The 14,709-nt window shown below is 33.3% G+C and overlaps 1 protein-coding gene across 2 annotated transcripts in view; it reads left to right on the top strand.

Annotated features, from left to right (window-relative positions):
- The window catches only part of LOC139776376 (uncharacterized), a 205,741-nt gene that overhangs the window by 92,217 nt on the left and 98,815 nt on the right, over positions 1–14,709 (top strand). The window contains exon 3 of one of the 2 annotated variants that reach the window (XM_071712958.1): positions 20–11,903. The exons of the other annotated variant lie outside the window; for it this stretch is intronic. Coding sequence (XP_071569059.1) covers positions 20–100 — 81 coding nt within the window. The 3' untranslated portion in view covers positions 101–11,903. Of the gene's footprint in view, positions 1–19; positions 11,904–14,709 lie in introns of those variants that run through there. 2 annotated transcript variants of the gene reach the window in all.

Genomic DNA, 14,709 nt, shown 5'->3' with positions numbered 1-14,709 from the left:
GATGTCTTTATATTTGCAGTGTTCGGGTGCAGCTTCGGGCGATTTTTCGGAACGAGTAGCAGCGCTTCTACAATCGTCCTCGACTCAAGACGACTGCTAATAGTATGCGCTCTATAACACGTGACGGCCCTTTCTTCCCTGGTCCAGCATGTCGACGGAAGGAAGAAAGAGGAAAGGTATCATCCGAAGGGAGAAATGATCCGACGCGAGCGGCGCGTTCTAAATGATTTTTGTCGAGCTAATCTATAAGCTTTAAAACACGTTCCGAGGCAGCGTCTCTACTTTAGGCTTAAGGCTCACTCTCTTTTTTTTGTGCGGACGATGCTGCGGCATGACGACAGTGGAACATATGGAAATGTCGCAGGCAAAAATTGTCAGAGCCAAACGCGACTTTCACGAGACTTCGCGTGAAATGAAATGGTTCCCTCTCGAGACTCTTTACTTTGTATTATTTTCGTGAGAAAATTATTCCGGTCCCCGCATCGATATTGTTACATGCAAATTAACTTTTAACGCCGCGAATTGTATTTATGCAACGCGATTATAAGCACAGCAAGATTATTGCGTGTAAAAAATTTAATAATTTATTTCTGTGAAAAAACTAACCTATTCTTAAACCAGCATGATTAAATATGATCAATTTCATAATTTATGTGTTGAACATCAATGCTTTATTTAGAATCATTGCTTATTTTATCTTGATTAGAAGAGGTCTATTTAAAAATCTAAGGGGGTTCAACATATAATTGGCAACTTACACTCACTTCAGAAAAAAAAATGAAGTAATGATCTCGTACTACAAATGCAAACAAATTTCACGGAAATTCCCTTGTAATAGAATTCTATGTGGCCCACGACATAGCTAACACTCGTATCCATGTATCTACAACGTCGAGTAACAAGGTCCACGAGTGAGAGGTGCGCGAGGATAATGTCCGGTCAAAGTTTTCTACCGTTGGAAAAGCGACGAGTGCGTGAATAGTGTGCGTGTGTTTGTCTGTGTGGGTGTGTGTGCGTGGAGAGGTCGGGAAATGTGAGAGATAGTTTCGAAAGCGCGGTGGGTGGGTGTCGGAATGGCGGTGATCTTCCTGGTGAGGGCGCAGGCGTTAAATTTCCAGATAGCCCCGGCAAATAAGTGCCGCGTAGATAAGCGCGGAAAAACCATGCCAACCTGGGGGTTAGGGAAACGGGTAGGGAAAGGGGATACTTACGGATACTGGAAAAAGCGAAAAGAGAGCCACGCCGTGAAAACGGGCGCGATAATGGCGCGGAAATGGTGTCGGCATACGTAGCGAACGAAAAGAAAGAGCGACGTCGAAATTACGAGTCACCCAGTATGGAAGAGGAAGCTCTCTCTAGAATTAGGATCGTATCCAGGGAAAAATCGGTACGTAATGATTCAAGAAGTTATCATCTCAGAAAGAGAAAGATAATTAGATAATTACAAATATAGCAGCATTAATTTGAAGAATTAATGTAATAAATAATAGATAAAGATGAAAGAGAAAGATACATTAATAAAATATTAACCAATTCAAACAAAATATTAAAAACTCTTCTAATATTTTAAATGTATATAAAATAAAAATTGGAAAATAAGAGGAATTTTATATTTTTTCTAAAGTAAATTTCTCTACGTTACTTTTTAAGTAAAATCATATATTTTGTGCTATTCCCGGTAGATATTAATTTTTTAATCCTAGATATAATAGGTTCTATTTAAAGTAACTTTCGTTTAAATATACATAATAATATTATATTAATAATGATTCTAAAAAGTTAATAGAAGAAAGAAGGCAAATATATTATGAAATTGCATGACTGGTATGATTTTTTACTATCGTTTAATTTTCTTCGCGACCGTCGGTGTTCTCGATTATACGAATGATTGCGATATTTACAGTGAAGGATGCGTAGCTATTTCACGCTCCCTGTATTGAATCCCGTGCAGCGAGATCTATAAATTGACGCCGTTATACAAACGTTACGTATACATATGTGGAAGCATGAATATTCACGCTACGAAAGATATACTGAGGCCCGAACGGTGTGAATATCGATATTCAAGATTACCTAACCGCGAGCGAAACGTGAAATATTTAGGTCTACGTGCCGAAATGTTCTAAAAACCGCGATAGTATATGCGGCGCATTTGCATGACACATTTATATTTTATCAGTGGCTTCGACAGATATATCTCAAAGCTTTTGAGGCATCAAAAGCGGAGGGACGCAAATATAATTTACACGCGGAATTAAGAATTATAAATTTCAAAGTTTAAAAAATATAAGAATATATTTATAAAATTATAAACTCGCGCACACACCCACAAAATTTATTGGAATTATTGGATAATTATAATAAAGATTAATTTATGTTTAATTACGTCAATATAGATAAATGGATTTTATATTCAAATAGAATAAAATAACATATAAAAATATTATTGTATGCTATAAAATATTCTAAAAGTTATTTATTATTCAAAAAGAAATTTAAAGCTGATTTACGTTATTTCAAGAAATACGTTTCTAGAATATCAGAATCGTTTTCACAGAATTGGAACTTGTCAAGTGATTATATCCAGCCAATTATGACGGATTATATTTTCTTTTTCCACAAATATCACTAATGCCGCAAAGTCCGTGACGAAACGGAATCGCATTATTACTCGGGTAACTCATTCATCATAATTAATCATGTACGTCACAGTCAATCAATATTGCTTTATTGGCTCCGTTACACGGTATGCCACTTGGAATTTATGTGCAAAAGTGGGTCGCAATTAAGAGCAAAATACGAAAATATCAAGATCATTTAGTTTGCCTTACAGATGAAATCACAAATCTCCGTGATTTCATCCGATAAATTTCCCTAATAAGACCGTTACATTTTTGGAAATCGTGAAAATTATCATCATAATCGTCATCAATCTCAGCAACGCTGAAAGATAAAAATTTGAAATTGCATAATTCACTCTTCGTCTCTTTCTAAAGAGGACAGTTACAAAGAGATGAAGAGTGAGTTAAGCTAAGGTGAAAGTTATGCGACGTTAATACAACTGGGCCTTAAAGCATTAATAAACCTTGATGTATATTGCCCGAGAAGTAACCGGTAAACATCTCAAAAAGTAATAAATTCAAATAATATCAATAGTAATAATAATGATCACTCAACGATCTTAAATTCATTTTCGGATTAACTTCAATTGCTAAAATTGTCCAATTTGATTACGTTGAGATATATTTCACTGATTCATGCGAAAAGCCAAGTAATAGTGGATTTTTTATCAGACGTATGGAATACAGCCGCCACTGACCTATTTGTTCTCTGCCGCTACTTTCCGCTGAGTATCGAATAGCACCATTATTCCCGGGAATATTTTACGAAACGGTACGTCGCGAAGTAGAACTGATCGAGTTTCGATTAAATTCTCGACAATGAAAGGACAACGCTGAAACTGGCGGCGACGGAACGCTCTTTTCCTCTCTCTGTCTGAAAGTTCGATTTTCCTCTCGATGGAAAAATGGAAACGCACACCCACGGCAGACAACGCAAATAAGAATACTAAATGAAGTTTGCTATTCAGCTGCCTAACATTATGTAGTAGCTATAAAATATATTCTTATATAACACGACATTGGCTCATTCATTATACTAATTATTCTCGTACGTCTACATAAATTTTGATTAAATATTTTACGTCACCTCTAAGTTCACAATTAATCAATTCAATTTGCATATGAATGGATGCATGAAGAAAGTATTGCCTTAAGGTTATCGAGTTGCGAAAATGTGATTGGCAATGGCAAGAATATAATTTAAGACTATCCCGATAAGTTACTCATTAAAAAGCTAATTTCCATAAGTATCAAATTACTAAATTAAATAGAAAATATATAATAAAAAATAACAATTTATTCAAATTAAAAAGGTATAATTAAAAAATACGATATTTCTTATTTAGTTTTTCATTTTATTAATTTTATTTATTACTTTTAAATCGCAAAAAAAGATTAAAATATCTAAGAAAATATCTGGCAATCTGAGACCCCAATAATAATAATATTTTATTATAATTGTTATTTACTATAAAACATATATAATTTTGTTATATATAAAATAATATCTCTTTTGTATTCAACTATCAAGAGTTTAGTTTCACAAGTGTTAATTAATGTTTCAATCCTTTGATATTAACGCGGTTTATACCTATACAATCAAACTGGAAATATTACAATATACTTTCTATAAATTCACGATTATAATGCCGTGAATAACTTCTATACAATATGACTTTAATGATTCAATTCGTAAATGAAATTAAATATAGCCTAACAAAAGCTACGTTTTGATATAATAGGCAGTATGTCGTATCGTTTCCGACAATAGAGTGGACAGTATGGTACAAATTGTATTTCAAAATCAATATTCGCATAAACGCCAATGTATCATTATGCTTCAGTTAAATTAGAATTTCGTGGCAGTATGTACTCAATACGCATAAATATATTAGCATAAATAAGTCCAATCAGTATTGAAACATTGTTACAAACAAAACGATATAATATGGAAATACAAATAGAAATTGGCGCATTATTTATACATTTATTACTAATCAAACAGATATACCTATAATTCATGACGTGAAGAAAGCTTTTAATCAAGATTCCGCGATAAAAACTTGGTATAACAAAAACGGGTTGGCAAAAATTATTTTGAGGAAAAACGATGCACCGTAATATTTAACATCAGCTACTATATATAATTGCGAGATATATGCAGCCGCCAATGAAAATATGAGAAATACGTGATTTCGCGAACGAAATGATTTCACCGATAGTGCCGCTATCGTCAGTCGGTGGTTTAACTTTTGTTAGAGCCGATCGTATAAATAATGCCGATACGAATAAATGTTTGCAATGAAAGCACAGAGACATTCGCGGACTCCGGTTCGTTACTCCGCGCGCTCGCCCCGCCGCGCTGTTTTTCCGCTGACAAAGTAAACTCGGTACATTTTAAAACGCAAAACAACCCGAGAATCGAAGTCTGAATACTAGTCGGTTGCGTGCAGCAGTTTCACCACGGCCAGTAGTAACAGTAGTATTTATCCGGCCGGCCGCAACAACCGGTATTATTAATGCTTCCGTATCGACCACATGCTACAAATTCAACCGTGGATTATAGACACGTTGGAAGCGTATGCGAAATTCGCAGGATACGCCGAAAGAAGTCTTTGTATATCGACAATATGGATGCGTTGTACTTTTCAGAGATAAAATCTCGAATTTTCGCAAACATAAAAGTCAGATAATGGTAGCTCTATGAATAATCTTAAAATATTTCATATCTGTAACTCTATGGAACAAACATGATTTCACAACGAATGAAAGCAAAGAATCTTAGATATAAAAATAACAAAAAGAGATAGAATATGTAAAAAATTACAATATTCCTCACTTTAAATTCGAATAAGCAATGGCGTATATCATATATACATAACACAAGTATTATTTTTATATAATTTTCTAACTATAGATACAAATAAAGCTAAAAGCTGTTAAATTTAAACTTGGCTGACTCTTATATTTGGAGATGTAAAAAGTTCACATTTATGTTCTTCGACAATGTATTCTTCGCGAGACGATATGAAATTTTCGGATTTTGATATTTTCGGATAAATTAGAGTATAGCCGCTTTTTAGACCATGCAGAATTTATATGGAATGATGCCGAGTTTATTTCCATCATTCACTCTTTACTATAGAGAATTCATTTTCCTTCAGTGTAAAATAATTTGGTAAAATATCGCGAGCTGAAACTCGCTAATAACTCTGTTGCATATTTGATGATCGTTCTTGATGACGTTTTTTTTTTTCGAACATTAAAAGGGTATTCATGTTCGCGCAAATATGTGTAACATAGAGTATTCTCTAATCAATTACGATTTGCCGTCTTTTTTTTATTGTTATTATTCGCCAGTTTCGAAACTAAAAGTCAAACGCGGACGTTGGAATCTCGAAATAGCCGCAAATGCGGCGAGGAAACAATTGTGCGGAAATTTCGCGCATTACTCGCGCGCAACGTGGCTTCCGCTCTATGTGGACGACCACGAACGGTAAAGGCGGTTAACCGATCAGCCACGGTACTCAATATCATTAAGGCTTTCCATATTTATGGTCCGTCAAGCACGGTCGCGCGGTTACGAATTTATCGTGAAACCGAATTACGCATAGAATTATTCTTGTCATAACCGTAGGCATATGAAACGTTTAGTTTACATTAAATCCGCGTTATCCCTTCATCAATATTTAGGCTAAGACATCTGAGACCAAAAGTTTGTGTTGTTACAGAAATATTCTTTCCGGAAGTATTAGATTTTGTTATCATATATCTTATTATAGTATGATAGTAATATATGTGTATATAACAGATATTTTTATATCTGTTATATATATATATTAATAGTTTTGTTACTTTATTTTCAGGGAATTATATTTTAGAAAATATAATTTTAGAGAATTATATAAAAATATTTACAATTTAAATGTTTAGGTGATTAAAGTTTAATATGTCATATTTAAATGCTAAATTTTAATCGCAAAAATTAATATTAGTTTTATGGCAATTTCATAAAATATAATTTTCTATTGTTTAATTTTCTATTGAAGCTTATATTGATTATAACTACAATATTTCCAAAATTTATATGTAATTAATGAATCATGAAGAAAAATTTTTTTGCTGAATTAAAATTCAGAAGAAAAGCGTTGCAAAGTTGATCTTTAATTTCTATATAAAAATAACAGAAGCATCAGCTTAAACAAGTTGTTATTTTCATATAAAAATAGCTATAAGTAAACATAAGAATTTCTCTATTATTGTTTTATAAATAGTAAAGGCTTTCCATGACACTGACGTGACGCTAGATCCGCTTGCAGAATGCGAAACAGTAACATATTCCGTCGTGCGGACCACCACTCCCTCCCAGAATATCCAACTGAAATTCAATCTCCAACACCCTTCTTCACGCTCCGAACTTGGACCGACCTTTTTATCCGCCGATCAGAAAGTTTCACGGAATTAATTAAAGGCATGTTAACTTCCCTCTCTCGCGTTTTGCCGCTCTACGAATACGGATAATCGGTTGCCTCACCCACCCGCGACGGCTTGTCCACCCCAAGAACCAGCGACGGTTCTTTGTTCCTTCTGTCTGTCGCAAAATCAGATAAACGAGAAGAGAATTATCTGATCTTGTTGTTCCGTTCTCATGTTCAAACTAAACTTGAACTTTTTAGAAATTCGCGATTCTTAAGCTCTTGACCGAAAACTTGATCGAAAAAGACACGGAAACAAGTAATTTTATTCATAATTTATAATGTATAAGATATAGTATCAGTAACTCATGTTGATAATCGAATATTACAAATATCGCATTGATTGTAATATTTGAAGCTTAGATTTCATTCTCACTACGAAATTCAAAGCGAATTATATCTAACAAAGAGAAGAGTCTCGAGAGAAGCTTAAAACTCGTTTCCCCGACAATTGTGTATGCGTTTATTATTATTATTACTATTATTATTGTGATTATTATTATAGGGATCGACATCGCTTTTGGCCAAGACCAATGAAAAATAGACTCGTGTATACAGAGTGTCTCACAGTATATTATAGTATGAAATAAAATCCATTGTTATGTATCACTTTGAAAAATTATTTAAAATGTAAATGACCATAACTTATTAACCAACTCTATCATTAAGTATTAAATTCTATATTAGATTTTATGCATACATACAATCAAATGTTTTTTCTCATAAAATATGAGAAATGATAAAAAGCTCTGTATACATCTTGATACGTGTGAAAAAAAGGCAACGACAGTCAAAACGATTGAAATGTCTGATCGAACTATTATTACGTAAACTACGCACTAGCCACTAAGTTTCACGATCGATAGTCATAATTTACCGTTAAAAGGAAGTAACGTAAGGTAACTTTAAACTCACGATTAGCGAGTAAGTCTTGCTCACGGAGAGCCCAGCTGCTCCCGGTAATACGCCTCTCCCTTCCCGCAACCCTCTGTCATCTTTTTTTCCCGCCCATCCTATAGTCCTCGACGAGCTCGTTGCACCGGGTTGGCCTGTCTCCGACCTTTTTCTCTTATTCGCACAGAGGCCAACCGCGCGCAGCTGGGTTAAGGATCAGAAGGATCTGATTAAATTGCTCGCGCGGGATGCGCCCGCAGGTGCGACGTTGACTACGCCGGGAAAATCCATATCGCCGTCGTCTCGAGAGCGCTATCGCGTGTCGAGAATCCACCCAGTTCTGAATTGTGAATTCGCGACATCTGCGGATACGCGAAAACCGGAAAAGGAAATCACGTTCCCGAAATTAGAGATATGGGGAAAAACGCATTTATTGTATTATCATTTTCTGAGCATATCCGCGGGAAAATCAGTGTGTAATCTTCTTGAAATTGCTTCCCAGTACTAAAACGAATTGCAAATTCGTGACATATATATATATATAGATATACGATATACGTGTGATATACACCGCAAAAGATATTACAATCCCGAAATTAAAAGCGTGTGAAAAGATGCAGTTTCGTTGACTGTCATCAAACAGTTCAATTTAATTAAATATTAAATCGACGAGGCACCGTAAAGTGCCGCATAAGGTACGGGCGAATGTCGGAATGCACCGAAAATTCCAATCGACCGGATGTGAAACGTCAGCATTTCTCGAGGCGTGAATGCGAACGCGATGTATTCGATCAGGACGCGATGACATTTCTGCGAAACGTTCACGCGGAACATCTTCGGAATTTCATTCTGACAGGATGCGAACGGGGCATTTCCTTCGGATACCCGTCGCTCCGGGAAATAATAAGAGTACAACGACGTACAGTACAGGTCGCGGTGTCTCCGCGCGCGAGCAAAGATTTTTTAAAAATATTTCTATTCAAGAGAGTTCAAGATTCTTGATTCCTTGAAGATGTATACTGAAAGTTTGTAATCAGAAAGATCCTGCCGAACCTCACACGTACACTGACCGGCAGGAATGCCTGAACATTTTGATATGTATATGACATATATGTACATGTATATGTATATGTATTATGTCCAGGCATTCCTGCCGGTAGAGTGTACATACGTATATCTGTTATCGGTATACCGAGATGAATCCCAGCGAAACTCCGCGGCTGCGGTTGTACTGGTTTTCGGCTCAGATTTATCTAGATAATTATTACTATTATCGGTGTAAGAATATGCGAGATCAGAATCAGAAATTATCCAGATGGTAAGATTATGCGCGCAGCACGTATAATTATACGGAGTGTGCCAAGTTCATTACCTTACTTTTTAAAAACAGATTCTTGGACGAAGTTAAAATTATAAAATAGTTATAAATTGATTATTACGAATTGTAAGTACTAATCAATTTTTTGTAAAATATCTCATATCATTACCAAGATAATAAATATTAAGAAGTAAGAAATTGCAAACTTTGATGACACTTTATCAAATTATCTTTAAAAAAATTAAATCAGATTTATTGACTAATGCCGTTAAAAAACGATATGGTGTATACTTGGAACACTCGGTATATATAAAAATATACCTACATATGTGTATAACGCGTGTATATAATATACGTATAAAGGCGAGAATGAACAAACTCTCTGGCGGAGAAATATAAATATAAAAATGCGTATATATATATATTATATACATATGAATAACCTACGAATAAGCTGTAACTATCCGTTGGTACATATCGCACGTATGACCGAAGGGGGCGAGGAGAGATCAATAGGGAAATATCGCTTCAGAAGTCAACGAGGACAATGCGAGAGTGGAAGAAGCAAAAGGGACGCACCAAAGGAAAGATCGAAGCAATATCGAAGTAATATAACTTCACGATATTAAAAGATATGCAAACGTGCGCTGCTGCGTCGTGCATTTCTCTCTCGCTAACTGCCGTTAACGTTGAAGTAATTTACAGATAAGGATATTTCACGTCGCATTTACATCGAGATTTGTGTAGCCAATGCTTCGATTTTATACTTTTAAAGAATCTTAAATAAAGATAGATTGGCAATTCCGAGAATAAAAATTTTCTAATTCTTCTTAAATCTTAACATGAAAGTCTCTTAAAACTTTCTTTCCTGATGTATTTAATTATTACTTGAGTGAGTTATAAAGAGCGGATGCAAAAGTTATGTTATATATTAATAACTATATGAAAAAAAGTTAAAGAAAAGAATAAAAAATTAAATATATCAGATAAACGTAAACATTCAGTTTTAAAAAAAAAAGCAAATGACATAATTTTACAATAAAATTATTATGAGAATTTTTCTCAAATTAAACTTATAGCAGTTCAATATTATTTCCGCGAAATATGATTACCAAAATTAAAAATATAATATATTTTTCTCGTAACGCATAAGCCTAACAATATAAATATGGATATAATCTTCTTCTCGTAGTTGCCAATTTTATGATGTTACTTATATACTTTTCGATCTTTTCTACAGTGTTGCTTCCAACGGTATCAATATTCGACATGATAACGCGTATAAGAATAAGGCAAACGATAAAATCTCACTCATTCGATCTGCCGCGGGTCGGATCGATTGTACAATTATACATCAGTGTATCGAAAGCGAAAGTGAGAAATTGAGGGGGCTACTTTTGGAATGAGTCCCCGTAGACGAAGCCATGACGACAACACCACAAAATCTCATGACACAACGAATGTAATAAAAAAAAGTTCTTCGTTTTTTACATATTGCGTGTTTATTAATATATCCCACCTTAAAAATGTTAAAATATTTCGTCAATATAAGAAGAGAGAGTATATATTTTTTTTCATTTATTTATTTCAACGATGTCATTCTATATTCCCTTTTCATATATATATATATATATAGTAACTCACGAAACTGATCAAATCATACCATTGCATTGTTACGTATTTCTTTTGAAAATTTGTGAAAAGATCTGTAGCAAGAGCATAGATATTTGTCTAATTATATATTATGTTCTTTATATTAAAAGCCGTTTTTGTCGATTGCCTTTTTCGAATAAGTTAGTAAATAATTATTATGCAATATATTTGATTCGCGTCAACGACAGTTTCGCGTCTATGTGTGTGTGTGTATGTGTGAGAAGTCATTGTATATTATTTATATTATATATTTTTTTATATTTTACACCTCTTTATTATTTGCAGTTATTAATGCCAGTTTTACCTCGGCAATATAGATAAAATTTTTAATAATTGATTCAAATATTTTTACTTGATAATATTGATTTACAATCGCGTAATTTGTAAACAATAATAAAACAAGAGTATCTATATTTTAAAGCATTTTAATGGAAAATATAATTCAAGCCACGAAAATATATGCAAGTACACGAAAATACGACCTGATATATTTTACATTGAGATTCACACTAATACCAAAATTTATTTGAAATATAAACCCATTTTAATATAAGACTTCATTTTAACATATAATACTTTATTATTTATTTAATAAAATTTTCTAATATCAACGTCGTCAATTTAAAACTGATTATTGCTAGTCACGGTTTCTTACCTTTCGTGTATGAGTGTATATTATTTTAGATTATAAATACATAATCGAATCGTAATATTTACAAATTCCATATTCATCGATTTTTACGAATATTTTTACACATATTTATTCTCATTTTTATCGTGATCATTTATACATATTTTCAATCCCATAAAAATGTATAGCCAGCTGCACTGAGAAAAATCTCTCGGAAAAAGTTAACACAATATTGTAGACCTTATTTTGTTAGATAAGTAACTTTAAATTGTAATGTAATAGAAAATATGAAATACACCGATTAACTACAATTTTGTAGCAAATTTATTTTGTCACATGCAAACACAAAAACTGTGATTCTGTGAAACAAACGCGCGAATTAATATTGTAATATTTTACAGTCTTAAGCAGTTTGTCAATTGATTTCAGACAATCTGAGAATAATTTTTTAGAACAATTTTTTAGACTCATTTACTACAATTTATCCCTGTCCCTATTTGTACTATTATTTGTAGAAGAGATCTTCACAATTGTACTATCTGATGCTACACTTTTTTCTGAGTGTGCATATCTATCATACGGATGCAAAACAGAAATTCGGGTATTAACTATGCGGGGAAATCTATGCTCAGGCTGTTTTTCTTTTTACATAAATCACTACAATTTTTATCTTCTTACGGGTAAATAATGCCCATGGAATTAATCATAACAGTACTTTATGAATATAATAGCAAATCAAATATTTATTCGTACTACAGATATTTTCATCGATCGGAAATATATATGTTGAAAAATGCAAACACACAAAAGCTGAATCTTATTTCGAATTCTGTGAAAATTATTTCCTGACAAGATGTATTCGCAAGGTAAGTATAGAGATTTATGTTGCAAATTACATAATAAATTAAATTCTAAAGTGCATTTACTTATTACTTTTCCGGAAAAAAACACGTTTTCTTAAAATGCTTTTACTCTCTTTTGCAAAATATATAATAAAATATCCTACCCGTAAAACATGGCTTACGTAGAATAATGATAATGTGTAAGTGAATAATGGTATTACAATAAAATATTATTATTATAGGAGTATGATTTAAAATAATAACTCCAATACTTTTAAAATATTTATGGATAAGAAAGCTTAAATAGGTAAATTTTATAATAAACAAAACGTTCGAGTTTCTCGTTAAAGTAAATAGTCCATCAATTTTTATGTATGTTTCGCTGAAATTCATCGTGTTTCTAAATTTATTTTACCAATCCCTATTATAGCCTTTACGGTTCATTGCCTTTGCAAAGCCCTTTGGCTCTCGAAACGAGAGAAATCCGATTTTTACCACTGTTCCACGCAATAGCTTGAATAAAATGGATCAGATCACCACTATAATATTCAAACGGGGAAAAAAGGAGACATTCAATTATACGCGAAATCCATTTGCGAGTCGAAGCGGTTTGACTAAACGTCGAGATCGTTTCGCGTTTCCCGAACATCGGCGCTATATACCGGGGAAATCCCGCAGGATATAGTTTTTCCTCTCTATATAGATATCTCGTCGAGTGGCGCGGAAGTAAAATGGATACGCAGCGGGACGATAAATCGTCACACGCAGGACCTTCCTATAGCGTTTTGTGCTCAACAACGGCCAGGAACAAAAGGGAGGTGCGTCACGTTCGGCTCGATTCGGATCCGACTGGAATTTCACCCCGACGAAAATTTTCATCGCTAGCGCGTAGCTATTTATTTTATTCTCGCTCGCATGAATCGGATTCTGCGTCGTGTTCGCGATCTACGTGCGATAAATCATCTCGATCCTGCAGCCAAACGCCGCATGCCGCGATCAAAAACAGAACAAAAAACAAACGACGGAAATGCAACAAAGCGGACTTTGAAAAATTCATCTCGCCCGAGAGGAGTGATTCTGGATTTTTCCTCCTTTTTCACCTTTTTTTTCATTAAAATCCTGCGAGCATAACCGGCAAACGCTTCCTGATTTTGCATTCACACCGATTTCATTTAGAAAAATAATTGGCGTCGACAAATTAAAATATGCCGTTGATTTATTATTTACTGTTAGTTACTCTCTGCGATACATGAATATTTTTAAAATCTTTGCATTTATTCGCATGTGTTCTTCTATCGTTGTTATTATTACTATTTTTTTAATGTTTTGATTATAATAAAATATCACAGGACGAACCTATGACGACATAGGCTTTCTATAAAGAAGATTTGTATAATATACGCTAAAAAATCGAATTGCTAATTATCGTATCAAAGATTGTGTCAAAAATATTCAAAATAAATTTCAATATAATCTTGTCAAAGGTATTTGAATGAAACGATAAATTTTGAAATTCGATGAATTAGATAAATTTGCGCATAAACGTGCGTATACTTTAATAGGATTTTTCACATATTTTATTAATTAGTTACGTAGCTTTTCGATGCAAAGAATCCATATAAAAAACGGATATCACACAAAGAGAAATTAGAATAAATATAAATTTTTATTAATTCAATAGAAGACAACCAGCGAAATAAAGCAGCGCATATATAAAATTCGACATTTAGTCGAAATGCGAGATATCGAAAATATCGTTGCGCGAGTAAACGAATAATAATTATTCATGCAAATGCAATAAATAAATTCACTCACCGAACGATGATAATCCCTGTCCCGCTGCTTCCGCATTCCATTCCTGTTATAAAATTTTAAATTTATTAATAAAAAGAATAAGAAGCCATATGTAAATCGTATTTGGATAAACACACGTGTAACAAAAATGTAGCACATATTTTATATAATTATAATACGTTTTTTTAACCAGTATAATATTATAATTATATTTTATATTAATCGCGAATATGTGTGTGTTTAATTTTACAGCTGTTTCATACGTGAAAAGCTTTTGCAAAATTCAAACAATTTTCGCAGACAAAGTTTATGAGTTAATAATGCGAAACGTAAGCTGCATGTAAACTGTAAAGCATCTCTTTCCTCTAACAAATTAAATCTAATATATATATATATATATATATATATATATATATATATATATCCAATAAATAAGGATTACCTATATATAATTTCACTGAGCATTTAGATACCCCAGCTG

The sequence above is a fragment of the Temnothorax nylanderi genome, unplaced genomic scaffold (genome assembly GCF_030848795.1).
Source record: "Temnothorax nylanderi isolate EJ_2023f unplaced genomic scaffold, tnyl_v1.0 TNYL_tig0118_pilon, whole genome shotgun sequence".
Classification (NCBI taxonomy): domain Eukaryota; kingdom Metazoa; phylum Arthropoda; class Insecta; order Hymenoptera; family Formicidae; genus Temnothorax; species Temnothorax nylanderi.
The sequence above is the reverse complement of the archived record's forward strand: the minus strand, read 5'-3'. Positions and strand labels throughout refer to the sequence as shown.